The sequence below is a fragment of the Aythya fuligula genome, chromosome 6, assembly GCF_009819795.1.
Source record: "Aythya fuligula isolate bAytFul2 chromosome 6, bAytFul2.pri, whole genome shotgun sequence".
Classification (NCBI taxonomy): domain Eukaryota; kingdom Metazoa; phylum Chordata; class Aves; order Anseriformes; family Anatidae; genus Aythya; species Aythya fuligula.
The window spans coordinates 21,792,548-21,820,188 of record NC_045564.1 but is presented as its reverse complement, the minus strand read 5'-3'; the positions used below and the strand labels follow the sequence as shown (position 1 = coordinate 21,820,188).

General features: G+C 35.3%; 1 protein-coding gene across 7 annotated transcripts in view; it reads right to left on the bottom strand.

Moving 5' to 3' along the window:
- KCNH7 (potassium voltage-gated channel subfamily H member 7) overlaps positions 1–27,641 on the bottom strand; it is a 220,038-nt gene that overhangs the window by 57,715 nt on the left and 134,682 nt on the right. Inside the window, exons 4-8 of one of the 7 annotated variants that reach the window (XM_032189876.1) lie at positions 24,380–24,412; positions 17,970–18,398; positions 14,170–14,190; positions 13,644–13,667; positions 9,973–10,187 (exon numbers count right to left, since the gene is read on the bottom strand). In XM_032189876.1, coding sequence (XP_032045767.1) covers positions 9,973–10,187; positions 13,644–13,667; positions 14,170–14,190; positions 17,970–18,398; positions 24,380–24,412 — 722 coding nt within the window. The remainder of the gene's footprint in view (positions 1–9,972; positions 10,188–13,643; positions 13,668–14,169; positions 14,191–17,969; positions 18,399–24,379; positions 24,413–27,641) is intronic. The other 6 variants (XM_032189879.1, XM_032189878.1, XM_032189877.1 and 3 more) reach the window with 6 other exon arrangements.

The following is a 27,641-nucleotide window of genomic DNA, read 5'->3' as shown; positions in this document are numbered from 1 at the left end:
ATGCAATTACTTTCATGTTAGTTGGTAATGCATCATCAGAGCAACACTTGGAAGCATATAGATTTATTGAGTGTGCTTTACTGAGCTTTAAATCTTAACTTAGTGATTTGCAGATTATCAAAGAAGAAATTAGCAACTGATTTTTAGCAAATGTTAATGCCAGAATATGTATTAAAAGTAGTGTAAAGCTTTTTCTGAATTTACTAAGAGGTGTTATTCCAGAAGACAGAAAACACTACCCTTCAAAATGCTGAAGAGTTTGTGATCTCTTCATTGCTCTTCTGGCAACATAACCAGTAAGCTCTAACAAGCATTTATATGTCTGAACAACAAAACACTAAGGGTCACGTTTCTGATAAGGGCTTAAATTATTGCTGTGATTTTGGTCACGTAAAAGATATTTTCTATCATTAGCTCATGACATGACAATGAAACAAAGTAGATTTTGTGCTTTTTGCTGTTATCTCAACTTCCTTAAAGTATTTCTGAAAAATGTACCTTCAGACAGTTTCCTCAGCTTCCAAACACTTTGATACAGTTAAAAAAGAGCAAAAAGGTGGTAAGAGAATATCCGAAGTATACAAGGTAAAGATGAAGCAGCTACAAGCCATACTTCATTTCTATGATTACAGTATTGACTGATGAGCATACTCCAGCCTTGTTCACTTTAAGTTCAAAGAGATTGTCTTAGCATTCTGCCCAGATTGCTATTTTTATGACACCTGGGAATGCTTAGTGTATTACCTAACCTTCTACCAAATCTAATCACTAACATCCCAACCAAAAAGGCATTTGGCAGGGGTAAATAGAATGGATTACATACAGTGTGATTATACAGATCACATCTTATTATCAAAACCAACCTATAAAATCACTGTCCTTTTTTCTAGAGCAATCCATCCATTTCATACTGGTTATGCAGAGAAAACGGCAGAGTTGTGAGAGGAAAAAGGCCATGAGGAGCCGATAAGAGAAACTTGTATTTCCTCAATCCATAGCTGGATCTTAGATAATATTTTTTTCTGCTTTTCTAACATAAACACATAGTTTGGTTTGGGGGAAATATGGCAAGACATGGTAGGTGTCTTATGGTGCTTCTCTGCTACTCTGCTACTCTAACAAAAAGATTTTGTTAGTGTGGCACCAGTGAACCAAAATAACTCCAGAAGCTCTACCTCACCTCTCGAATGCTAGATGAAGCACATGTTTGGGAGAGCATAGGACTCTATGGATTTAACCAAGGACATATGGGAATCTTTTTACAGTATGTAATCACATGTATGGTTGCAGGTATCAAAAGCTTAAATCTGGAGAAAAAATGCTTAGGCTAAAAGCCTGTCTATAAACTCTCCCGTTCCCAGTATTCTTTGTTTTCTAGACAAATTTATCACACTGATTAAACTGCAGAATGGGTCATTTGTTTCTCAGTTTCCTTAGCTTACTTGGCATTGTTGGTGCAAAAGAGAGAGAAAATAGCATAAAATATCTACAAAAAATTGTCCCATACAAAACTTATTTTTCAAGCTTTGTTTGAAAACCGGAAGGAAGCTGCAGTCAGCATGCTATCCTAAAAAAAAAAAAGGCAAAATAAATTAGCTGGCCTCTAACGTGTTCTACAGGATGACCATGAGCCCCAGGCATGGATTTCTTGCTCACTTCCAAACCCAGTAACTAACATCATTAGAGTCTAAGCTGCAGCAAAAGGTGTTGCTTTCCTTCAGTTATAATCTGTTGTTATCTTACCGACAAACCCAGTAAAACTAAACTTCTCTGAACAGAACAGAGTGGTATAAATAGGAGACCATGCCATGCCAGCTCTTTTGTTTCAAAAGAGAGTAGATTTATTCATAATTAATAGAATTAATTTATAAAGTGAAACATATTCAAAGATGGATACCTAGATTAGAAAAAAGCTGTGAAATGAACATCTTTACTTCCCATTTAATAAATGTTTTACATTCATTAGTAGTAGTATTCTGAACATACCTGCTCATGCCAGTTTTTAAGATATTAAAAAATAGTACCCACTTCCCTATTGGTTCTGCTACCAGTTACAAGCTGAAAGCATTAACCAAATTCTAACACGTGACTGATAATAGATGAGAAGCATGACCTTGTCATTTTGCTTATTAATTTTGAGGGCATTCTGAAACCATTAAAAAACATGTTGTTCTGACTGGGCTTCATGGTCTTTGTTTTTTCTTGCTACTTCTAATCCAATGTAAAAGCCCCAAACGCTAACAAATCCTGAATCGAAAATATTTTGCTCAGATTTCAACACATCAACACCAACCAATCCCCATGCTTCAACCCACTCCACTGCTCAAGCCAAAAAAAAACCCAAACAAACCCAAACCTACAAAAATACTCCTCCAAAACCAAAAAAAAAAAAAAAAAAAAAAAAAAGCTACTGCTTCTCCTTTATATGCATATTTAAACCACCTAGTTTCTAATCAGTAGCAGAAGAAAACTGCCTTATAATTATCACCAGTTATATCATCACCTTACTATCTGCAAATTGCTGGAATATTCTGCTCTCACTTTTAGCTTGTTCATCAATTTCTTTCAGCAGTGATGTGTGGGAACTTAACTATTTCCTTGAGAATGTTATCCTTCAAATTACTGACCAGTTTTTCAGCTTGTGTATAAGCTAGTATTAAACTACAAGGAAAATATGTTACTTGCAAAAAACGCTATTAAATTGTTAGCTGAACACAGCTGCATTCCTTGTCTGATGAAAATGATTCCTAATAGGGGTGAATGTGCAATTTCAGGCAATTGCTAAATGTTGTCTGCCCACATTATGGCATTTTGTAGCTAGATCCAACATTTTTACTATCATGCTTACCTGTGAGGTGTCCAGCATCAGAAGAGAGTTCAGAACCAAGCCTGTTTGCAGGTTAGGGCATGCAGGGAGGGAGGAAGGGAGTCCTGAGTCTGAGTTCCACAGTTTCTGCCTTCTTCCCTCCCTGCTTCTGCATGTCAGTTGCTATTGCTCTCTATTGCTGGGTGATTTTATCTGGGAAAATATATGTTTATGTTGACCTAAACAGAGAAAGCATTTCCTGAATTAACACAGTAACCACCTGACTGTGATCTAACTGAAGTTAACTGATGTTTTGAGTAGGAGGTTGGGTTAGATGGCCCCTAGACGTCTCTTCCATGCTACATTTTTGTATGGTTCTAACATTAAATAAAAGACATACTGTGACTCCTTTCATGGCTGTTTTAAGGTAGCTCTAACTATGTACATGAAAGGTATTATTTTAGACAGTGCATGCCAAGTTGGTCAAAGGACTCTGACAGTTCTCTGGACCTTAATGGGGCTTGACAGAGGCTAAGCCAGGGCTTGACTTCTTTCAGTTCTGGTGGGTGCCAAAATGGTTGGTTTTCACTGAGCAACTTACAAAGTTTATAAACTTTCAAGGTCAATTCACCATGAAATTCACCAGTCTTGGGGTTTAGAGCTCTAGTCCAGAGAACATAGGTTTGCAAAATTGCTGCCTAAAAGTTGGTTTTGATCAGTTTTGTTTGCTCCATAGGACATTAGTTCTTACACACTCATATTTTCAGAATGAACTACAATGCAGTCTGAAAGCCTATTTCCCCCATATACTAGCATCAGAAGAAGAACATTGCTTTTGAAAAGTATTCAGTTAAAAAAATATATATATATCATACAATCCATTCCACATTAGCATCAATGAACAGATCTTAAAGTGTTTGGTTCAAGACAATAATAGCAAATTGCTCCTACAAAATACTGATCACTTGGAATTGTTAATTCATGGAAGATACTGGATTCTTTTTCCCAACTCAGCAAAATCGGACAATCCCTTTCTCAGAAGAATAGATCAAGGGAGAAGGACATGGACAAATTAGGGATGATTCCAGGTTACTTGCTTCAAAGCAGCTGGTCTTTCCAACTGCTCCATTTCCACCATATGTTGTGAAATCGCAAAACACTCCAGCAGTTGAGATGCCTTAGCCTACTCTGCTGTCACAAAGACATGAGGCTCTACTGGAAACAATCACCTTCAAGGAATATGTTATCATTCACAATTCCTGTGAATCTCTAATTACATATGCCGTTTTACTACTTCATGCAACAGCAAGCAGTTCCAATGAAAATGCTATGTTTTTCTGAAATTGATAAAAACAATGGGCTTTATTTTCTGTTTCCATGCTTTGTATAGCTACTTGCTCCAGTGCAAAAGAGCCTGTTCTCCAAATGACATCTTTGCATAGGTATAAATGACTACACTGAGACTGGGGTATTTTTATTGGTTTTGCCATCACAATGATCTTTGCTTTTCTTTTTTTTTCACACACAGATCTGTCATACCTTCTAAATGACAATGAAATTACACACATCTATTCCATTTCTATAACAACATCTACAGTAATTATGAAGCCTAATTATATAACAACAATAAAATTTTATTGTATGAGGTTGCTAAGTATGATTGCAAACAAAGGGAATAATTCCTGTATAAGTTATATCAATTGATCATTGAGAACAAGGATAGAAAATAATTGAATAAAAAAGATTCTCCTTTCAGCAGAATCAAATAATTTACACTTTCCATACAGTAAGTAGGGAATGTTGGCTCTGCTTAACCCCCAATTTCATCATTATATGTATGCCTAACTGAGTAATTGGAAGACATATCAAAGCCATTTGCCCTTAATTCAGAAATTTCTGCTTTATGTCAGCTTATGTTCCAAAATGAATAGCTTTGAAATAATGTTTGTGTGCAAGTTATTTTATGATGTTGTAAATGGTCCAGTATGTCAGCTGAATCAGAGTACCAAAAATATATAGCTCAGTAATTTGGTTTATTTTTAGGTCTTATGTTGCCCATCTTTGTTGTAGATGACTTCTTTTAGCCTGAAAACCTGAAGGTCGGTTTGAAGTCATGATCGTATAACAGTTATTTTTATATCAACAGCTGAGGCTGGCCTTGGGGGACACTGTTACTTATTTCTTAATCTTCTGGGACTGACAGAACAGAGTCTGGCCAGATTAGAAAAACATGGAATAATACTACAAGGTCTATCAGTTCATGTGTGACCTGCCATACACCGAGAACTCCACTTTCAGAAGAGCTGTGAACGATCAGCATGTCTGCAGATCAGAACACAATCCTCAAATCAGCAGAGTATCCAGTTAAGGTACATACTTATCATTTGATCAGCCATGTAAACAGGGTATTATATATATTTCAGGTGGGTGGACTGGTTTGAAAATTATTATCTCCAAGAAGTTTGAAGATCACAGTTCTACTTTCCCATAAGTCAGTTATTATGACAAATTATAATCAACGGATACATGCTGAGTCTTTCAATCACATGCTGTATCTGAACAAACTGCTGAATTTCAGGGGATTGATAGTAGCTGAGCATTAATGATGAGGGACCACAAAACAGCCTTATTTAAAGAACACAGTAAAGGGATCAGTAATTTATACATTTATTAACTGGATGAATCATTGTTTGTTGCCAGTGTTGTTGCCAGTCTATGAGTATTCAGAAATTCTGTCTTTGAAATTAAGTATAGGTACAAACATCTTCACATTGCTCTGAGTCTGTTCACAATGGAGTTCTCAGCTTTGGGCCATATATAAGCATGAACCGGATGTGTAAGAGCACTTTAAAAAAAAAAAAAAAGGTTGAAAAAAAAAAAAAAAAAAAGATAAAAATGCTAACTGTTTTGCCTCTATGTGCTGTAATTTTAAGGCCAGAAGTCCTCTTTACAAACTCATCAAAAACGTTAAAGGACAGGTGTCAATTTTTTGCCCCACTGCTTTCTTTAACAAAAGTCTACTTTTTGTGCCTCTGGGAAGACTTGCCTCTTTCTAGCAATCAGTGTCAGGACCCCATCTGAACCTGTCAGTGCAAAAAAGTGCAGACATGGGACTGTCCCCCTGAAGGAAGTCGAGGCTCTTCTAGAAGAGCCTGTTCTAGCCAAGCACCTCTGGAAATTATAATGTGAAACATTAAAAAAAAAGCATTTTAGTCAAGTGTAAATGGAAACTTTAATTTTAGTGGCAGGTATCTACATCGGGATATAAGAATGCCAATTCTTAGAAAAGGACTATCTGGCAGCTACTGCTGGTCAACTCATTTCAGTAAAAGCCAATGTTATGCAGAAATAGGCATGCAGTAGAAGTTATGCTACTCTGCATGACAAGAGGAGTTTTGGTCAGTTAAAACCACAGAACATTCAGGACATTATGTAGATTGTAGTTACTATATAGATTGCAGTGAAGTGAGTGACAAAAGTGTTACTGCAAGCTATATAGTAACTGGAATTTTAATCTCCACATAATGTCCTGAATTCTCCTGTTAAGTAGCAAGACCCTATTCAAAAGGTCCTGACAGTAGAATTTATAACTTAGCTCTTTCTGATTAGATTTACTTGTCATATTACTTAAAAGGTATGATGTTGAGAATTTTATTTATTTTGAAAATCTCCAATTAAATCTCATTTTCTCCACCCACATTTCAAAGTTTGTATTTTTTCACTCTAATATCAGCCACTGTCCCATAACTTCTGTTCTTGTGAAATTCTTTTCCAAAATTTTGTCTGCTCCTAATTTATTCCACTAAAACTGTATTTGCCTGTCTCTCTTTCTGGAAATGTTTCCATCCATCTATACAGAATAGCCATGACTATTCTATTATTTCAGTAATTATTCTTCCTCTACCTTGTGAAAGTAGCTATGTGATAACCCCTCCTTTTTCACTATCTAAATTCCTTCTTCAGCTTGTGAATATGATAGAAGTCATACAGCTGTTATCTTTGGAAAGAAGAACTCATTCTTGGATCCTAGGATGCTGACACTTCATTTGCTATTACTGATACATTATAGAAAATCCAGAGTGCAGTGATCCACCTGTGAGGCTCAGTGATATGGTGTGGTACCAGAGTCCACATTTGCATATTTTGGGTTGCAGACTGAGAGAAGCCACAGTAGTGGACATATGAGGTTATAGCAGCAGAAATAAATTTCTCAGCAATGCTGAGGTAAGGAGAAGGAGAGAGAGATACAGTGAAGAGTACAGAGAGGGATGGACAGATGTTTGAATGGAGCCATATGTGACTGGAAGTGGCCTTCCATGTCACTGAGTCCAGCAATGCCAGAAAAGCACATCATGTTATCTATCCCTTTACTACATTTCTCAGGCTCTGTCTAAAGACACTTGGAATTCCTGCTTTAACTTCTATTGGAAGACTATTTCAGAATGACACTACTCTGATTAACGTTGACCTTTTAACTTACCATGGCCATTTTATACTAATTTTCTACTGATATCATCCTATAGGTCTAACAGGTCACATTCCCTCCTGTACATTTTTGATGCTGTTTCACAGAATTACATATCAGAGGACTGTGCCAGCATGAGCATATGCTAATTATCTCATCTGACATTTCTGCCATATTTTATTCTCAACGCTGTGTTGAAACCTTCCAAAGCCACTTTTCCACTCCTCTGCAGATACAAAATGGATCTATGGTTCTATTACAAGTTTTAATAAGAGATTTAGATTTTAAAGACATGGGCAGACATGCAGTGGAACCTTTACCGTGCTGATTTTAATAAAACATATTGAAACAACAATATTAGAAACATAAACAGCACTAAAACTTTTAATGTCTAAATGTGTTTTTTAATCTAATTCAAAAATAAGTGCTAGATATTTGACTGATGCACATAGATATAGTATGATCAACTTCAGTAGATCTACATTTCTTTATACCTCCTAGAAATTTCTTCTTGTACCTAATCCTACAGTTCAGGCCAGAGCAACAACTGAAAACATTGGTAACTTAATATAGTAAGAGAGAAGGGAACAGCTGTGGGTAATTCCAATTATGATGACTGACATTATCACAATTTGCTACAGAAATTGCTACTCTGCATATTGGTTGATATAGTTCTGGAAAAGGACATAAAGCAATGTCAAATTAAATTGGAAGTGTTTTTTGGCATAAAGATTTTATAGAGTAATTCAAATTCAATTTCAAATGTACTTATTATCAATGTTTTGATAATATGTTTTCGAGACGTTTTAGCTGATCTAAGCAATTTTTACTTGATGTCTCATAGCATGAAGTTTGAAGAATAAAAATAGATTTTAAATATTTTTTTCCCATAATAGTGTCATTAGTAAATAGAAGCTTGGCACTCTGGCTCTAAATATCTAGTCAGAATTTTGTGAAAAAACAAACCAAACAAAAAAAAAATAAATATGTTTGACTCGTGCTTATATAACTTATAAAAATTTGTCTTTTTAATGTAACTTGACTCTTTGTCATACTATCTGTGAAAGTTTTCTATGTATAACTGCAATGAATAATTGAAAAATATCAAAATGGATCCAGAAGAGATTAAATCTTTCACAATTGACCAGGGAAGAAAGTACAATGGTTGCAGATTCACGTTGGCTATCACAGGCAAAATATATGAAAGATAAAAATCCAATTACATTTTAGGCACTAACTGATCTCAAGATAGAACTGATAGAACTTTTTATCTTCTCTAGGAGGGTGTACAATACATTCATTTTTGTATCTGTCAAAGGGAGAAGAAACACAGAAACTATCTGGCATAGCAGTAATATCAAGAAGCTGCAGTTTGGTCTAGGGAAGGCAGGTCAGTAGCAAGGCAAAAGCTATTTCTAGCAAGATTTTCCTTATGGAATCTCTACCTGCATTATATTAGAATGCACTTCCAACCTTCTTCAGTCTGTCAGCCTATTGACACTTGAGGAATGAACTTCTACTTACTGAGACTGTAGAAGTTTTTTGGGATAAAGACTGATGTATCTTAATTTGTATTTTTTTTTTTTTTTATTGGCAGCCTGTCCTTCTATATGTCATTATATTACTAATCTAATACCAATTCTGAATTTAGCTGAATAATTTGCTTAAGATCAAGCCCTTAAAAATTTAGTTGAAAATTAGGTATTCAAAAAATATGCAGCCCTGAAATATTTTCCCTAGGTATACAACTAAATAAAAGGTTACATTATTTATACCTTAAAATTTCCATCCACTTAGAAACAGACCTTTCTGTACTTCAGAATTGCCACAGGCTTGATGAAACACATGAAGGTGATGAAATTTGGAGCTTAGCTCACACTTAAAATCGATTTGAACCTTTCATTTATATCCCCAGAGCACTCTACCCACTAGGTATATCAGAGGACATCAGCAACTGTGCTATTCATATAATGTAAACCTGTGGAATTTGCTTTGATTAAGACAAAGTTGCATTAGGCTGTCCAAGAAACCCTCCTGGAAGCATCTAAAGAAAAGCTGCATCCATCAAGCCAGTTAATAATAGTATATGCAATGTGTAAATATGTATATAGCTGATAGACATTAAATATCCTTGTGATATTTTAATTTCATTAGTAAACAAGGAAAAAAAAACAACAACAACCAAAACACTGAAATATCCATTGGATTCTTTTGTTTGCTTAAAGAATAAAAATTCACTCCTGCAAACCACTAGCTAGAAATGAATGGCAGTATGTCTGTGTTGTCCTTTATGTATCAGAAACCTAAGTAAGTGAAAAGTAACAAAGAAAATTTCAGAAAACATTGAATAGGATACTACTTTATTGTGAAGATCTTAGCACATTTTTAACTGGCAGGAATCACTGAAGTTAATAGACTTCTTCAGGGCACCCAGCGCATAATACAGCTTTTTCCTATTAAAAACTAAAACTGAAAATTTTGATTTGTTTTCCTATTTGAAATGTAACACATATTTAAGAAGAAGTTAAGCAGTAACTACATTGTAAACTACCTCATGTGCAACTGAATTGGAGGCAAAGTAAACAACAGCTCAAACCCTCCAAAGAAATCCAAACCATTTGTGAAATGGGTAACAATCTAACGACTAAATTGATAATCAGCTTCATGAAACTGAAAATGAGCACAATCGTCATTACCTTACCTGGGTAACCTTCTCTGTTACATTGTGCGTTCGATCTTTCACTTTAGGTGCAATAATTGCTTTCTCCGAAGAAGGAGGAGATGAAGATTTTTTTTCACTTTTGATATCTGAAAAATTCAGGGTGAGTTGAGGAATTTTGTTGATTGTACTGTATTTGTTGAGATTTGAATCCGATGTGGATCCCAACAAACTTGACTTGATATGGTTAAAAGGCCCTGAAAAATCAGAACACATATTTAGTATTTGACAAATGCAGATAAGTTATCATTAATATTTATGTGGGATATGTTAGAACTGTACTTAAAAACTATTTTTTACTATGATATTTTTTAATAGTAAAAATTATTGGCACTTTAAAAATAATTCTACTGCTAATGAGAATCAAATTCACTGGTGGATATTAATATGAAATTTCCTGTACTTAAAGCCTCCAATATTTTCTATAACGTCGGTGGATTGCAAAGTACATAACAGGACTGTTCTTACTTGTTTTAATGTTACCAGGTATGCCCCATGGTAATTCTGGCTGAGTATAAACACTATATTCTCATTTTGTTTATACAAGCTCAAATAGGACACACAATTATATAAGTGTCTCATCTGAGCAAAGGCTCTGTTATCACATCTGTACTGTTGCTCATGCTTCCAGGATAGTTAGTTCAAAAATGCCTTTTGGTAAACTGTAAAACTAAGTAGACCCCTGTCCTAGTCTTGTTGATCCATCAACTCCATATTAACCTATGTCTAACACTGCCCTTATAATTTTGAAGTATCAGAAACTCACAAAATATATTGGTTTAATTGTTATGAACAAAAAATATTGAAAATAATAGCAACAAACATATGTAGCATATTAATGGATTATTTAATATACACTTAAACATCTTGCATTACTTTAATGAGACATGATAAACAAAAAATATGGAGTGCACATACTTCATGAGGTACATATCCATTATAATTATTCTCTTCAATATTGTACAGTGATTTGTACAACAAGTATGCGATATAATTGAACAGTATACTTATTTTGTACTTTCATCATACAGTTTATCCAGAAAACAAAAATATATTAAGGAAAGTTTGTTTTTGAGAAAAATACTCGAAAAGGGAGCTGCATGTATGTTTAGACATAACAAAAATAACAATTAATTCCAGTTATGTATTTAAGAAAAACCCCTGGTCTTGCTCTCAGTTACACTGTCTAAATTATGGTATTGAAGGTTTTTTCTCAGATCCACACGAGAGCCTCACTGTATCATAAATCTTTTATTTTTTTTTATTTTTTTAATGTTTTTTTTTTTTTTTTTTTTTTTAATTCCTAGGAAGGAAACAAAAACTGCCGCTATAATTCATGAACAGCCAGTGGGACAGAATTAGGCTATGGGGTAATTTTGAGTCAACAGAGGAAGAGCTGGATTGTATATGCAGTGTGTGAAGGAGCAACCAGCTCCTGAAGCTAGTTGTAGGGAAATCCAGGCAGCGCTGCATTCTGTACCTTGACCGCCAGAGGTTTTACTAGGGGCTCAGAGCCCAAAGGCTGTTTTGTGAAGGTCAGTATCTATGTTTTATCTTTTCAGTTACTAAGAAGGCCTCTTTTTCTTTTTTGTTTGTCTGACAAATTCTTCAGGTGAGAGCTGGGCTTCTCTTGTACCTGGCTGAGAATGCTTGCTGAGGAACCTATCTTTTCATTTGCTTTCTTAGCTTAAAAGAATTCATGCACATGGTTTCTACCTCCTAAATTCATGATAATTTAGCAATCTGGTCCAGAGAAAAAAAATCCTTCGCTATACCAATTCAAATTGTGCCACTGTGCAGAGAAGTTTTCAAGATTACAAGGGGAGAGCCCAATGCCCCAGGTCAACAGTTAAGGTGCTCCCCTTGGGAGAGTTCAATCTAGTTTTTCTGCTCTCACGATTCTTTCTGTCTAGTGATCATTTGATGTAAGATAAACAAAATTTATGGGTGAGTGCTCTAGCCACTAAACTACAAAAATCAGTCTTTCTTTTCATCCTTAGACCAATGAACCTCGTATATTATTTGTAGAACAGCTTCACAAGGAAAGGGAAAGGCTAGAAAGATTTCACTGCCTTTCTCCCATAAGGAATTCTGGAAAGCCTGGTACTGATTACACTATTAAGGAAATAGCTAAGGTAGGACCTGAATCCATCTTTCCACATCTAGTTGTTTCTATTAAAAAGTGGTCTTCAAAATAAAGCAGTTACAGTCACCTCAGAAATTAGCAGAGGGGCTGGTGTGTGATTGGCAGCGCTTGGCTGCATTTCTTCAACTCTACTTCTCTACACAACAGTAGCAATTAATCCTTTCTGAATATTGAATTGGCTAAAACATTAGTGGGGTATCAAGTTGGCCAATCTGTAAGATGGACAAGATTCTTGATTCCCTAAGATAAAAAGGAAACTAGGAGAATTAGGTACACGCATCTACAATTAGATAGCAGATTTTATTTTATTTTATTTTATTTTATTTTATTTTATTTTATTTTATTTTATTTTATTCTATTTTATTTTATTTTATTTTATTTATTTTATTTTATTTATTTTATTTTATTTTATTTTATTTTATTTTATTTTATTTTATTTTATTTTATTTTATTTTGATGGTAACTTTAAAGATGCTTACATTGCATTGAAGTTTTGCTTTCTGTGATTTAAATCTTTAATTGCTTCTTTTTGAAATGGAATTACTCTCTTCTTCTCTACCTAATATCCATGCCCTAGCATTTAATACCATATTTAAGTTAATTGCACGTGAAAATAGAACCTTTAAAAAACAAACAAACAAACAAACAAACAAAAAACCAACAAAAAACACCTTCTTTTGCTTTAAAAAGTGGATAAAGATATATGTACCTCATTGATAATGGTAATTAATTAAAAGACATTACTAGCTTAAGTACAGATCATGATGCTAGCAATTGAGCTGCTACTTGACAGCTAGTGGACTTTTCCTATATTCTCATAGCAGGAAGCAGAAAAAGAGGGCCATAATAAATCAGAATTGACACTAATTGGCACTCTGATTGACACTTTCAGTGGAGCAGCCAAGAACTGAATAAGCAAGGAGAATGACAGGCTTCTGCCTACAATGGAGATTCTTTAAGGTAAGGTCCGAGCTCCCCATTTTTATGGTTGGATTCCATTGTTCCTGCTTACACAATGTACTAGGAAATGATTTCACTCTCCTGAGCTGTCAATCCATCATCTTTCACCAGCAGTAAATATAAAAGCTGTTTTACAGTTCAGTGACTGCATTTCTTCCCCAAGATTTTGCCAACATACACGTGAAGCAAATGCAATGATTTTGGAGTCCATGACTTGCTCTACAGAATCTGGCTCATGCAGTGCATGCAGTTTAGAAAGACAACTTTACCAAGTACACACACTTTTTGTTTCATGCATGAAATCACAAATCAGTTTTCAGACATAGCTAAAATATCACAATTAAACAACACTTTTTTTTTTTTTTTTTTTTTTTTTTAGAAATGGAGTAGTTACTAAAGAATGATATTCAAAATGCTTTTAAAAGATGTATCAGTGCTGGTGAAATAGAAGCAATTTTGTAACTGCGCTAAAAATTATTTAAACATGAAATTGGCAATGAAATTCGTGCATGCACATTTTAATACTACAGGAAGCTTGAAACCATACCCCCTGCCATCCAGGAACGTGAAACTGGTTTTAAGGAGACAAAAGAGGAATAAGTGAAGATACTTCCACAAGGCTCCTAATTACCAATTATTTTATTTTAGAGATAGTTGACTGAAAAGTAACCAACTTATAACAGTAGATTGTTTATTACTGGACCAGCCCACCTTTACATCCTTTCACAGGTAAAACCCCTGATTGCTTCTACAGAAGTTTTGCCTGCTTATAGACAACAGCACTGAGTTAAACAACTTGCTCTATGTCCCTCCCTTTAATTTTGAATTAAAGATACTTAAATTCAGTAACTGTTTAACTATGCCTTCACTTTTTCCAGGGATTGGTAGTTAGTACTTTGAGACAATAGTTAAGGGAATAACTACATGTTCAACGTACATAATTTCACTAATGCAGCTAGCCCTTGGGAGGCCAATATGAGAATGTTGCATTTGAACATTTCACAGAGCAGGCAAAGTAACATGCCAAAAAGTGTGGCTGTTGAAACACTGGAATGTCTAGATGTATACTTTACCTTTGACATTGCGACCATTGTCTGGTTTTCAGCATAATAAAAGTGAAGGAAAAGAGAGAAAAACAGACAACTAAAATCTACATCAGAAAACAAACAAACAAACAAACAAACAAAAAACCAGAAAATATTGCTTCGAAATATGCGTGGTTGGAATTAAAATAGTTTTGCTCCTCCTTGATTATATTACATAAAGTTTTAGTCAAGATGAAGTCACTCTGGCAATTGAAAAATAACCTTTAAAACTGTTTGGAGTTGATCTTTTGGTGCTGCAAAAAATGCATAGAATTGGCCCTAGCTTAGTTGCCTTAATAGTTAAATGCTCAAATAGTTTTTCCACAAGTCCAGCACTGGGTTGGAAGTCAAAATAGCCAAGCCACTGAACAATAACTTTGCACATGTAATTATGTGAGACTGAGGCACCCGCAGCTATGGGTGGCCCAGGCCGGCTGCACATGCCGATGGGTGAGCAGGCAGCCTTGTGCAGGCCCTGTGCGCCTGCCCAGGTCTCACAGCAGGAATTAAGCTTCCCAGAACTTGTTTTACCATGGCAGCAAGGTGAGAAACACCTTTTCTGAGTAAGTACTGAGGAAAGACTGAGGAGAAAGATGTATCTTAAACCTTTCTTCAGGGCTTAGATGCCTTTGCGTGAGGTAACAGTGACAAAGGTATCTTCATGAGGTACACTTGAGAGCTGCTCCTCACAAGCACACCTAGCACTGAATCCTCACCCGAGAGAAAATCCCTTCAGAGAGAAAGCAACGCACCTTTTATCATCATTATTTTTAAAAGAAGCTGCATGTGTCTGTAGGTAGACATCACCTCTACCCTGTACTCAAGGATGTACATGACCCACAGGCTGCCCTCCCTTCATGTAGCTCACCCTGCCTGGCTGCAGCGGCTTGCTGGGTGTGAGAGGCTCTAGGGGCTGGCAGGAGAGTGGAGCCAGGCCCAGGGTACTGCCATGCCCCTGTGTGCTGCTGGCTGCCATGACCAGCTTTCCAGCTTGCACATATCAGTGGGCCTCAAGCTGACATTCACGCACGGTTTCCCCCCTCTGAGAGGCAGCCCCTGAGGCCTCAGCTTGCTCTAGCCCCGTCTGTCCTGTCCATGCTGAGAGCCTGCTCAAGAGAAAGGCTGCGGCCTTCTCCTGTGAAGGGAACTGGAGGTGATGTCCTGTGTGTGTGTGGCACCGTGTAGCACCTGCTGCCTCTCTGGCTTCCCTCAGCTTCCTGAGAGCCAGGGAGTGTGGGACGCAGTGCCAGGCTCAATGGGGGTGTGGGACACTGCTTTTCTCCTGTCAGCCTGATGCCTGTGCCAGGAGCCCACAGCAGCACTGCAGGTTTTGTAGGCTGAGTTAGGCTCAAAGCCACCATTTTTTCAGAAGGCCGCAGAGGTGTCACTGAGAACCCTTTCTGAAGACAGTAAAATTCCCAAAGTGCATGGCCTGCAAAATGTAGATTGATGGTGTTTCAGATGACAAGAGCTTGGCCACGTTTCAGGCATAGGGTGGAAGCCCTGCTGCTTTTACTGTCAAATAGGTAAATTTAAGATTGAATTCAATTGAGTACACTGAAATGAGTATAAAATCCTAAATTATCATTTTTAATGTAATACCTTTCAGTGTATAATTGCCACTAGGCCACACTGGGACCGTAGTTTGGTTTTACTTACTGTAGTTACCTTTAATTAGGGCTTTACCTTCTTCAATACAGTATCTACAGCTTCTGCTCAGAATCTGTGAGTCCAGAGAAGAAGATTTAGGCTGAATCTTGGTTGCCTAACTTACACAGATAATTTTATCGTAACAATAGGGGTTTATGGCATACCATTCCTTAAAGCATATAGGATGTTACTTGCTAGCTAAATTTAAACATCTTTTCAGCATAAGGTGCCAAATTCTAATATGGGTTGAAGCAGATGGCATCAAAGATGGTTAATAATAATAGTGCAATTCTGAGAACAATCCTCTCTTCTGCTGTACTTTTTTAGAACGTGTATGTATGATCTAAAGTGAGGGACAGATTCTCTACTATTTTGTAGTTTATGCAAAGTGAAACCAGAGTGGCATTATTTTATCTATTGACATTGTAAATGATAACATCATGTAAGAGGCCATAGGAATTCAAATGGAATGTTTACTTCTCACAATAAAATTTATTTTACTCAGTGTAATGGAGCTAAAATTTTTTGCTTCTCTATGAAGCCAATACTAAATTATATGGCAATTTCTGCATGAGCTTTGTATCATCATGACCCAAGAAACTTAATAATCAAACTTATTTTTACACATTTTCTTAGTATAATTAACAACCAGCTGGGAAATGCTTTAATCAGAATAAGTTCTGAAAATAGAAACTGACAAAATAGATATCTTTAAATGTGTTTTATTTGAAAGGTTGATTTATATATCTGGGGAAGTTAAAACCAAGATGAAGCATATGTAATGTTCCAAAAGACATGCCTGAACTTTGGAGACTTTTGGCTCCAGATCCTTATCTTGAAATCTTGGCTTCAATGCGAACGTGACATATAGCAAAGTGGCATGGTTTGGAATGGATTTAATTGAATTTTCAGGTTCATTTGAGCTGAAAAAATCAGAGTCCAAAAGAAACAAAAAAAAATGAGAAAAGAAGCATTTCTGAATTATATTTAATATAGGAAGAGTTTAAGGAATAATCAGTTCTGTTGTTGTACGAGTTAATCTAGTTGGATGAGGAGCATTCAGATTTATATTTTGGGAGATGTACAGAAGCAGTGACCTCTTGCTACAGACCTTCCAAAAGGCAGGAGAACTTAAATGAATTTTACACTTGGGGTTAATAAATATGAGAAAAACCCATAATCACTGAAAATAAAACCCAGTTTTCTTGCAATTTTATGAATCTGTACAGTCTTCCATGACATGTTTCTGAATTCTTAAAAATATTCCACATACATTACTTGTCATCTAGCCTGAATAAAAAATATGCAATTTAATAAATTATATGCAATTTAATAAATTAGACCATCAGTAGCTCTAATAGCATTGTATATGTGGCACTTTTCTGGGAAAGCCAGTTTCAAAGGTGCTTCTCCATTCACCACAGGGCTTCCAAACCTCTGTTGAGCTGTTTTCCAAGTTTCTCAAACTCTATCTCCAACATGAAGAAACATGGCCCATGCTCCGTTATGTTTTGCATAATTAGGTTGCAAGAATATACTAACACAAAGAGAAAATGACACTTACATTAATTTTACACTAAATAGTTCACTAAGTATTTCACCAAGCATTGTACCAAGTATTTCACTGGAGTTGCTGAGAAAATTTTTCTCCAATGTGAGAGAAAAAGTATGTCTCTGTGTTGAGTTAGTGAATATACAATGAGCATATCACAGCTTTAAGAAAAATAAACTTATCAAGTTCTGAAGTAAGATTTCATACAATCAAAGATATTCTAATCTACGTGAGTAAGGGGCCAGAACATGCATGCAATTTAGCTTGATCAGCTGATTTGTTTTCCCAAATACAAAAATTAGCTTTACAGATGTTGGACCCAGTTTCGCTATATCCCTGTACAGAAGGTTGATTGGTACTCATAGAGCAACCCCATGATTTCATTGGTCTGCTTAGACGTGAACAGCAGTATTTAGGGCAAAAAAGGCCTGGCATATTTGGGCCCTGAATATTTTCAGTTTGACTTTGAATATGTATAGATGTTTATATTTAATTTTGCTTACAGAGTGATCATAGTTACTATGAAAAATTGTAATAATCCCTTTCTTAGGGAATCATAGAATACTGACTGATTTTTCTACCATACCTTCACTTGCATGACGGTCCCTAAAAATGTTCTTGGGATGGACGTTAAAGCCTTCTATGTCATGTACTGAAGACGCTCTCCGTATGCTACAAATGCTTTCCTTTGATCTGGAATGGGTTAGTGGATTGCTTGTCTGTATCATGTCAGGGTAAAGTCTGTCCCATTGCTGTTTAGGCGATGAATGGTCAAGAGGTCCTGATATATTAACCAAAGGCGAACATTTAGTGGGCTGAATCAGTGCTTTTGTGTCATCCACTTCTGAAGGACTACAACTTTCTTTTGTAGGTGATTTAAAGTGCTTCATAGCTACTGAGTCATCACTGTGCTTGGATGAGTCGATTATCACTGCATCAGGGTCCTCCTGTGGTAAGGACTGCTTTCTGTACGTTAAAAGTCTCAGTCCAGGTAACCGGAATCCAAAAAGTTTGCCTATGTGTAAATACATATAGAAAAGAAAAGATGAGCATTAGTTTCTTGTCATGAAAACCTGCTTTTTCACACAGAGTGCATAATGACAGCTATAAATGATAGACCTATTCCTAATAAAGTTTTGCAATGGAATGTTTAATTCTGGAGGTTTGTTAAAATCCAGGTTTGTTAAACTCATTTTTTAGAGGATTTCATATTTCAGTCAAACCTAAGCTACTAAGCTCTGAATAAGGATAACAGCATTGATTCTACAGTCTGTTTTAAAAGAGGTTATCTAATCTCACGGTCCTTTCTGACCTTCTGAAGAGAAACAAAATGCAGGAAAAACCAGCAACATAGCTCTCAACCCTCAGTTGCACCTGTACAATACAAGCATCTTTCATGCATTTGCATGGATGTAGGCTTAGCTGGGTTGGTATATTAAATGATAAAGCAGGCTATTCTGAGTTCATGGAAAGTGCACAACTTTGTGTATTGGTAAGAAATAGCAGCAACTGAGAGGAAGTGTAAAATGCAAATAAAATAGCACAAATAAAGAAAACCTAGGGGGAGAAATGTAAAATCGACAGACCATTTCCTAAACAAAGCAAACCCAGTCAGCAAATATTGTGTAATACAACTCAGATGGAGGCATAGGCTCTTCTGATGCACAGAAAACACAGTAAAAGACTTAGAAGTGCTGAAGAAACAATAAGAAAATAACATAACTAAAATGGTTGGATGTCGTGTAAATGGTTTGACTTAATACATGTATATCCCTTCTTGTCACTTATCACTCTGCAACATGAGTGTTTTCTACAGTGGATTGATATCAAAATAATTTCTCAGAGGATGTCACGAATGTCTTGTTGTTCCCTCTTTATCTTATTCAGTCAGTTTTAATCACCAGTGTTTGAAGCTAGCTAATGTTCATTAATATTTAGCACTGAGATTTATCACTTCATATTGAAATGTTTTGAAATATTCTTTTATTGATGCCTGTACACAACAGCTAAAACAGAGCAATTGATGACAGCTAAATCATTTAACATTTTCAAATGAATGTCCTATGTGTTTGGTATTGAATTTCTTTTGAATTTTAAATAGATAAAAGTGAGAGTGCCCTGCTCTTAAAGTAAAAGCTGTATAAAGCCTAAGGTTGCTATACTAGATGACACTGCAGGTCCATGTACAAGACATTGCAAGACCTCTGATAGTGTAGGATATGCCTGTAAATTTCATATCATACTCATATCATATTCTGATTAATTTTATGATATCAGTAAACTCTCACTTTGCCATTTTCACCTTCTTTCTCCTAATATTTGAAAATGTACTTAACAGTAAAGAGGGGGTGGGGTTAGGGGAGGTGGGGTGGGTGGGTGGGGAGGGGCCTACTGATACCATCTCGATATTGAGAAATCTGGCCATTTATTCCAACCCTTTTTTTCCTGTGTTAAAATGTGATTCCATGTAACAATCTTCCTTTTATTTTCTTGACAATTTCAGTCAGGGATTTTCTGAAAAAGCTTGTTGTATTCCAAATGTTTAGTACTGAATCTATTACTCTAATGCATAAACTAACACAACAATACAGTGTATATCAGATTCACAAACAGCACCTAAAGGTGCCAATTTTCAATCCGCACACTGATATTCAGTAGAGTGCACCTTGGGAGCATGCATATTTCTTCTGACTATTCTTAAACAGATTGCTCACAGTTGAAATCAGTGAAGTACATACAAAATGATTTTATTATTTTGAATGTACATAGAATTGAGTTGTGAAGCACTTTATAAATCAGTTCTGCAAGCATATTGAATCAAAGGTGAAACAAATAGTAAAAACCCTTTTTTTATCAATTACATTGATCTTAAAAATACCATTCATAAGATTTTCTGGCATTAGACACTGTTAAAGGCTTTTTGCTGGCACTCTCTTTTAGTTATATTCATGGTGGTGCAGATGGTCTTTTCTGCTTCACCAAGTTAATATGACCATGTTATACTGCATTACTGATTCAGCTGTCTAACTGCAGTTGAACTGGAAAGAATACTCAGTGAGAATTTTGCTTCTTGCTATGATTCTTGGGCACGAAATAGAAAACTTAAATGAGTAACTTTTTGCTACTAAACGCTAGTTTACTTTTTACTTTTTACTTTTACTTTTTGCTCGTAAACGCTAATAAATGCTCTAAAAATTAACGTCCCTAGTTCCTGCTTTTTAACTTGAATATTCTGTAGTGGGGAGGAGTATTGCTGTTATTCTTCAGGTTACACGTAATGAACTCATTGATGTGTTGAACATTCAGTGCTCTCCTACAGCTCTGCTGCTAAAGCTGTCAGGAGGCCCATTCAGAATTTATCTAATTTACATCACACTTCCTTGCTTAGCTCAGTAATAATACAATTTGGCATGAAGCAAAATTCATGGCCCCAGGCCTGATGTCCCAGTACAGACCAAAAGGCTCAGCAGAAGCTTTCCCGTCATATTGTGTATAGGGTAAAATATTTTGTTTGAAAGTGGACAACACCTGCACTCTGTAGGTATGATGTCAGACCATATATATCTTAGCTTATAAGACAAAAATATTTTTGAGATGTAAATTCTTATGTATTATTGAAGATGCAAACTAGATTGCCAAGTTCTTCTTAATGCTGAGTCAGAGATTTGTATAATTGTGGCTTGCTAAAAGCAATTGAAGAAAGCTGTTGAGGCTGAGTCACAATTCCAGGCTTCCACCTCCTCCTTTCAAACCTTGCTTCACTAAATAAGTAATTTGCAACTGACTTAATCTGCTGGTTGTACTTACTCCCTGTGCCAGCCCAGCTAACCCTTAGACTTTCTAAATAGTAGAGCTTGGTCAAAAATACTTTTCCGATAAGAAAGGACACTTCTAAACTGTTGGCAGATGTAGTTATTTCCAAAGTCCCAAATTCAAATAGACTTTTCTTGCCTTCTGAAAGACTTTTGTATTCTGTCTCATATTTTGGGAGCTCAGAGGGGAAGATATTTAGAATTCATGGAGCCTAAAATATTTAAGCTCCTTCAGCATTTTCAAGGTATAAAAATTTTTATACTTATGACATATACTCATACATGTCATCACTTGATTTCTCTGCCAGGAATCTGAAGTCTTTACAGAGTTAGGGAACTTCTTATTCTTAGAAAATACAATAATTTGTAACATCAGACCTAAAGAATGGCACTGAATGAAAATATCTTGAAAATATTTGTTTCCATGTTAGAAAGATAAGATGAACTTGATCTATTAAACTAGTGCTGTGTCTCCTCTTACATTTAGGACTAATTGGACTTTCTACCCCAAATGTATTTTTTAAAAGGTGTTATTTTATTGTTCTCAAGATTAAGACAAAAGCTTAGTCTTCAAAATTGCTTTGCTTTTATTTTTAATTTTTTATATTAAAGAATTAGAAGTAAAGTGAAGGTTTCAAATTGATAACAAAATAAAATGTTTTGATAGTTAAGAGAAAAAAAGTGTAGGAAAAAGCTGTCCTTATATGGAAAAGCAAGACTACTGTTTTTTGAAGTGTTGTAATCAGAAATGTTAACATCAATGAAAAATGTCACTTTTTAAACACTAAATACCATCATATAGAATTTTGTGGTAGGGAAAAAAAGGAAAAAGAAAGAAGGAAGGAAGGAAGGAAGGAAGCTTGGTCCAAAAAGACTTTATTACCAGCTCTGATTATGGTTGCAAATTCCCTGTCCCATGAATACAAATTTCATTCTGAAAATGGTGTACTCCAGCAAAAAACATATCTGAAAAAGAATTTCTTTCATAAACCAATATACTTGCAAGGCAAATAGTTTTCCTATTTATTCTGTGTAGGCATTTTGTGAAGGGAACTATTTGGCCTGAATATTGCCTTGCTGCAGTGTTGTTTCTTCTTAAAGTTCTAGTGATGGAAATGCTTGCTTACATACTAGACACAGTAGTTAAGTCAAAGAAACACCTCCAACTGAGAGATCTTTAGTTTTGCTGTTATTTCTGCAGTGGTTTTAGGGTTACTGGTAGATGCTAGGTTCTGCTACAAAGTCTGTTTATTCCATTTCAATGCACGTAGAATTTCCAATTTCCTACCCTGAGTATTGCAGAAGAGTAACCCCAGATAGCAGCTGGGAGGTCATAATGACTCCTCAAAGGGGTTAAGCTAGATTTTTTAGTATCTCTAGTATTGTTACTTTCTTGCTGATGTAGAAAGGTAGAAAAGTTGGCTTCAGGTAAGTCAGCAAAAGGGAAAATAAGTGGCACCATAGCTAGATTTAGTCTATTATGTTTGTGGCTTTCTCTTTCCAAAATCAAATCAAAGGAGCTCAAATGCAGAAAAAGTTTGCACAAGATAAATTAAGTTGTAGAAACTGTCAGAACTGTTTTCTGGTGTGATGCACAACTTGTTCTAGGCTGAAGAGCCAAACTAAACTCTGAGCTGCCCATGTTAAGGAATAGCATGATACCTGTGGTACAGTGTATTTTACACTGAGAGAATTACAGAAAGAGTCAATTATGGTAGTGTTTTTTTTTTTTTTTTTTTCCTTCTTCTCCCCAGTTCTTTCCCCCCAAATGCAGGGAAGCATATATAAGTGGACCATTTTCTTACTCTGCTCATTAATCTTTATAATTTTTATAATTTGTATCTGTTTCTTCTCAGGAAGGAAAAAGAAGGAATAATTATTAACTTTAGAAGCATATATTTATAATTCTCAGGTACTTCAGACACTTTTTTTATACATTGGTATACATTTTATACATTAGTTCTACTTTAATTTTGGCATTTCAGTTATTATCGTTTTCTCTAAAATTTGAGGTTGCACTTGAACTCTATCTGTATCAGTAACAGCAATCTTCTTCATGTTCCCTTGTAAGTGAGAAAAATATTTTATCTTTGTGATAGTGATATCATATTTTTGTCCTGATGCTGTACTTCTGAAAAGTAGTATTGAGAATGGCTAAAAGAATAATATGATTCCAGATCCTCCTGCTTACAAATAGGCCTATGAAATGGCCTATCAAAACATGACTGATAAAGCTAAAAATGGGGAAGGAATGAAGTTTCTGACCACACACAGGGCTATGCTTGGTTGGCTAGTGAATCTAGTCTGAACAGTGTTCTCAGGGTTTTTCTGAAAAGAGAGAACGGTGATATCCTTGGATACTAACATACATTTGTATATTTACCAGTCTGTTTTTCTTCACATTTGTTAATACAGATATCATTATAGTAGATTTTATTCATCTAGATGTTAAGCTTATAGGTATAGGTGTTACAGTGGTTTTGTGAAAAAAGCCATATGAAAATATAATTTTGGGCCTCTCAGAGGTTTTACTACTTGCATTTTTATTTCTTAGACATAGTTAAAAGTGGAAATGAAGAAAAAATTAAATAACTGTAAAGAAACAAAATAGCAAGCATCACACTAGCTATTATATGCAAAGAATTTATTCAGCTAGCACAGTGTTTTGCTGTCTTGCTGTGAGAACATGGTGGTTTTTGGTAGCTGGAAGAATTCATTTCATGTATTAAATAAAGTTCTCCAGAAAGTCTCAACCCTTTATCATGTCACTTACCAGACTTCATAGAACAGATAGTGTTGTTTTTGTCTGAGACAGGAAGCCTGAAGAAGTTCTCTTGTTTTAATAGTCAATTTATATACCACTTCCAAATTCCACAATGTATTTTGTCTCATACATTGAAAGTTCTTGTATTCGGAGCATAAAAAAATTTCAGTCAGTTGTAATAAGCTGAAAAGTATCACTACATTTGAATTTTATATCTCATATAATTATACTAAATTTAATAGTTTAGCTGTTATATCCATAGTTTTGCAGAAATAAGTATCCAGAGAGTGGGAGCAAGAGCCACATTTTAACTTGCACTCTTCTAGAATTATGTAAAATGTAATGAGATCTTGAAGTAGTAGAAACAGAACAAAGCAATAAAAGGGCTTTAGTAGATAGTATTTTAGAAGGTAGATTTACCTGAAGAAGAGCCACTCGAAAGGTTGTTACCATCTGAAATACAATTAAACTAGATTTACAAAACACTTTAGCTTTAAAAGAGACAGGTTCAGAAAATAAAGAGACTATTAAGAAAAAAAGGTTGAATATCAAATTTCCACACATTTTACAAGCAAACTCAAGTATCTTGAATTCACATTCAGTATAGGTAATCTGCAGAAGTAAAAGTACATTGCCTTTTTATTTGGAAAACTTAAGAACTACTCCATATAGAAGTATTTGGATAATTACTCAGTTTTGTAACATAGATCAATATATATTTATTATATATTATAATATAATATATATTACCAAGTTTTAAGGTTAGCTAATACAGACAGAAAACTAAAGTAGATGTATCCAGACCAATGTGCTATTTCTCATGAAACAGAAATCTTATTTCTTATGGAGCATGTCTTTGCTAGGAAATGCCTGTTTTGTTTGGAAGAAATTTACTAAAAAGTTGAATAATTCAAAATCTCCTTAGGGAGAATATGCTTTATTCACTGACACTTGTTCAGAGTGTGACCTCAGAGAAGTTTCATATCCCTGGCAGGGCTCACTTATTTCATCTCTTCATGGGATGAACTCTTCTCACTACACATCTCATGTCTCTGCCAATTGTTTTCAGGTCTTTGAAATGCCCAGCTTGTCTGTGTACTGTGCTCATTAATAGAGTCAAGTAATCATGGTAGGAATTCTACATATGCGAAATAAGAAGCGATGGTTGTAAAGCTCCTCATTTTTATCTATAGATTTATTTTGTTTGCTTACCTAAAAATATCATCTCCTCCATGTTGAATCGCTTAAATAACAGAACATATTCCTTATAACTATATTCCATCTGAGAGCTTCTCAAATCCTTTTTTTCAAATCCAACTTTTTTTTTTTCCTACCTAGTAGTACTTTTAGTCTAAGCTTGAGATATGCTGATAAATGTTAATTTCTTTCTTCAAGATTAAAATATCTAATTCAATTTAACAAAATGCATAGATGTGTTAAGTTCTCTGTACTAATTCTTATTATGAATAATAGAGAAATATGTCTTAATTTAGTTATTCCATTAGAGAATAATACAAAACTGACTACCTTTATACTTTCTTATAATGGGATGATTTTGTAAAATCATTATCCTGGCCTTCAAGTTATCTCACAGAACCCACCTGTTTTCAATATCCTTGAAAAGAACAAACAGAACATCTACTAAAAATATAGGACTGTAAGAGACCTCCTGGACCTAGTTCAAACCAGGAATCCTTTTCATGCTCACTTCTCATACTTACTACTTATCTATTTAAATAGCAAAAGGAAAATTTGCAAGGTCTCTGCGCAGCCTGTTTATTGTCAGTTTGTGTTCCTTTTCCTGTCATCCAGGCTGCACAAGTCACCTCCACTGAAGGCTGTGTCATTCCCTTTGTTTGGTTTGTAATCTCTTTAAGCAGAGATTGCCTGCTTTTATTGAATGTTTGTATAAGATACAGCACAATAGGGCTATGATCCTAGCTGGGAGAGGCTGTAATGCAAACAGCTAATTACAGTGACTAGAATATAGTGAGGCTTCCTTTCTAGTCTGAATCCCAAAAATAACCACCATGAGGAAAGGAAATTTAGCCACCGCACTTGTATTTCTCTGTCCATAAAACAAGACTTAATACAATTTATTTATCTTAATGAGCATTCTGTTAATTAGGTATTTGTGGAGTACTCTGAAGGTGAAGGTACCAAAGGACCTTCTGTCCTTTACTGCTGATAGTTGTTTGGCTATATTCCTTTGCTAAGTGTTCCACACTGCCTCAGTTCACCTAGCATTCCGTGTAATTTACCTTGGAGACAAATACACATATTGACATTGGGTTGTCAGAGCTATGCTACTGGTTGGCTAGATAGAAACCTTTGTCCTCCTGGACACAGTTTTTCTTGACTAGCCCTCACTTATGATGAATTTGCTCCCAGTGTTGCAGCTAAAAATAAGACCCTAGACACATTTCTCATCACATTTCGGGCAAAGTCAGGGGGTTACTATTGCTTATACACGTCATATTCAATGTGGCAAGTGCCTGTGCATCAGACAGTATACAATATTTCATGACAATTTTGTTGTCCAAATTTGTTTAGAAAATAAATATATGCTTAACTCTCATTAAATTGCTATGTTTACTCATACAGCAGTGTTCTGCATGGAGAAACAATGTATCTGTTTTTGAATTAACTCTTTTACTTAAAGAAAAGGCCCGATCTGAATTTCAGTTGTGCTTGTTTTATTTGTAACTACAGTGACTGCAGTGAGCATCCTTCCTGACATGTAGCTCCATTGCTAGGACCAGAACAGAGACAAATTTTTCAAGTATAAGCACCGTTAAGGATCTCATTGGTTGAGAAGTTTTACTAATCATTACTAATAATATTTTAAGCTGTTTTTAGAATATTATTAGCCTTTTCATTTTGTTTGAACTTGATCCAAAAAGTAGGCATTGACTGGATGTATTACAGATCCTCTCATTTGCATAAGAGGAAGAAATACAAGAAATTATTCCAGGGTGTTTAATAGGCTTATAGATTTTGAAGGGATAAAATGATAAAGGAATCCCCAAATAACCATCCTTGGCAGAATGCAATTATGTGCTTAATCAAATAACTTTTGGGGCTTTCTCCCATGAGGTAATGAGCAATGTATTGGGGAACCAATATTTGCTTTTAGGTTAGTACTTCAAACTATTCAAAAAGTTTGGAAGTTAATTTTACACAAGTTTTATTCATTTATCTTATCTAACTGTGTTTATTTTAACCTACGTATTAGAAGGATATATATATTTTTTTTTTTTAGAAAGGTCTGGAGTAAATGTTAGAAAAAGTGCTTACAAGTCATTAAAAAACCAGAGTGCTCTAGGTGGGGCAGAGAATGAAAACAGCTCAGAACTAGGATTCTGAGATTTTTTTCTCATCTTGTGCATGTGTGTACATTACAATCCCACAAGGGGTCTACTCAGTAGAAAAATTGCAGTTACATTCTTCATATTGAAGTCAGCCCTCAGATCTATGGCATGCTGTCAGTGGGAAATGGCTGGAGATTTTCTGTGTCCATTCTGTGTCATGATTGATTTTGATCTTTTGCAGTTACTAGACTAGCTTTACAGACACAAAATATTCTACAGCTGTGAAGAACAGAATCAAATTCCAGGAGCAAATATTAATTCATGCCACTGGCTCCTTAAATTTCTGTAAAAATTCATGATCAAATTGATGG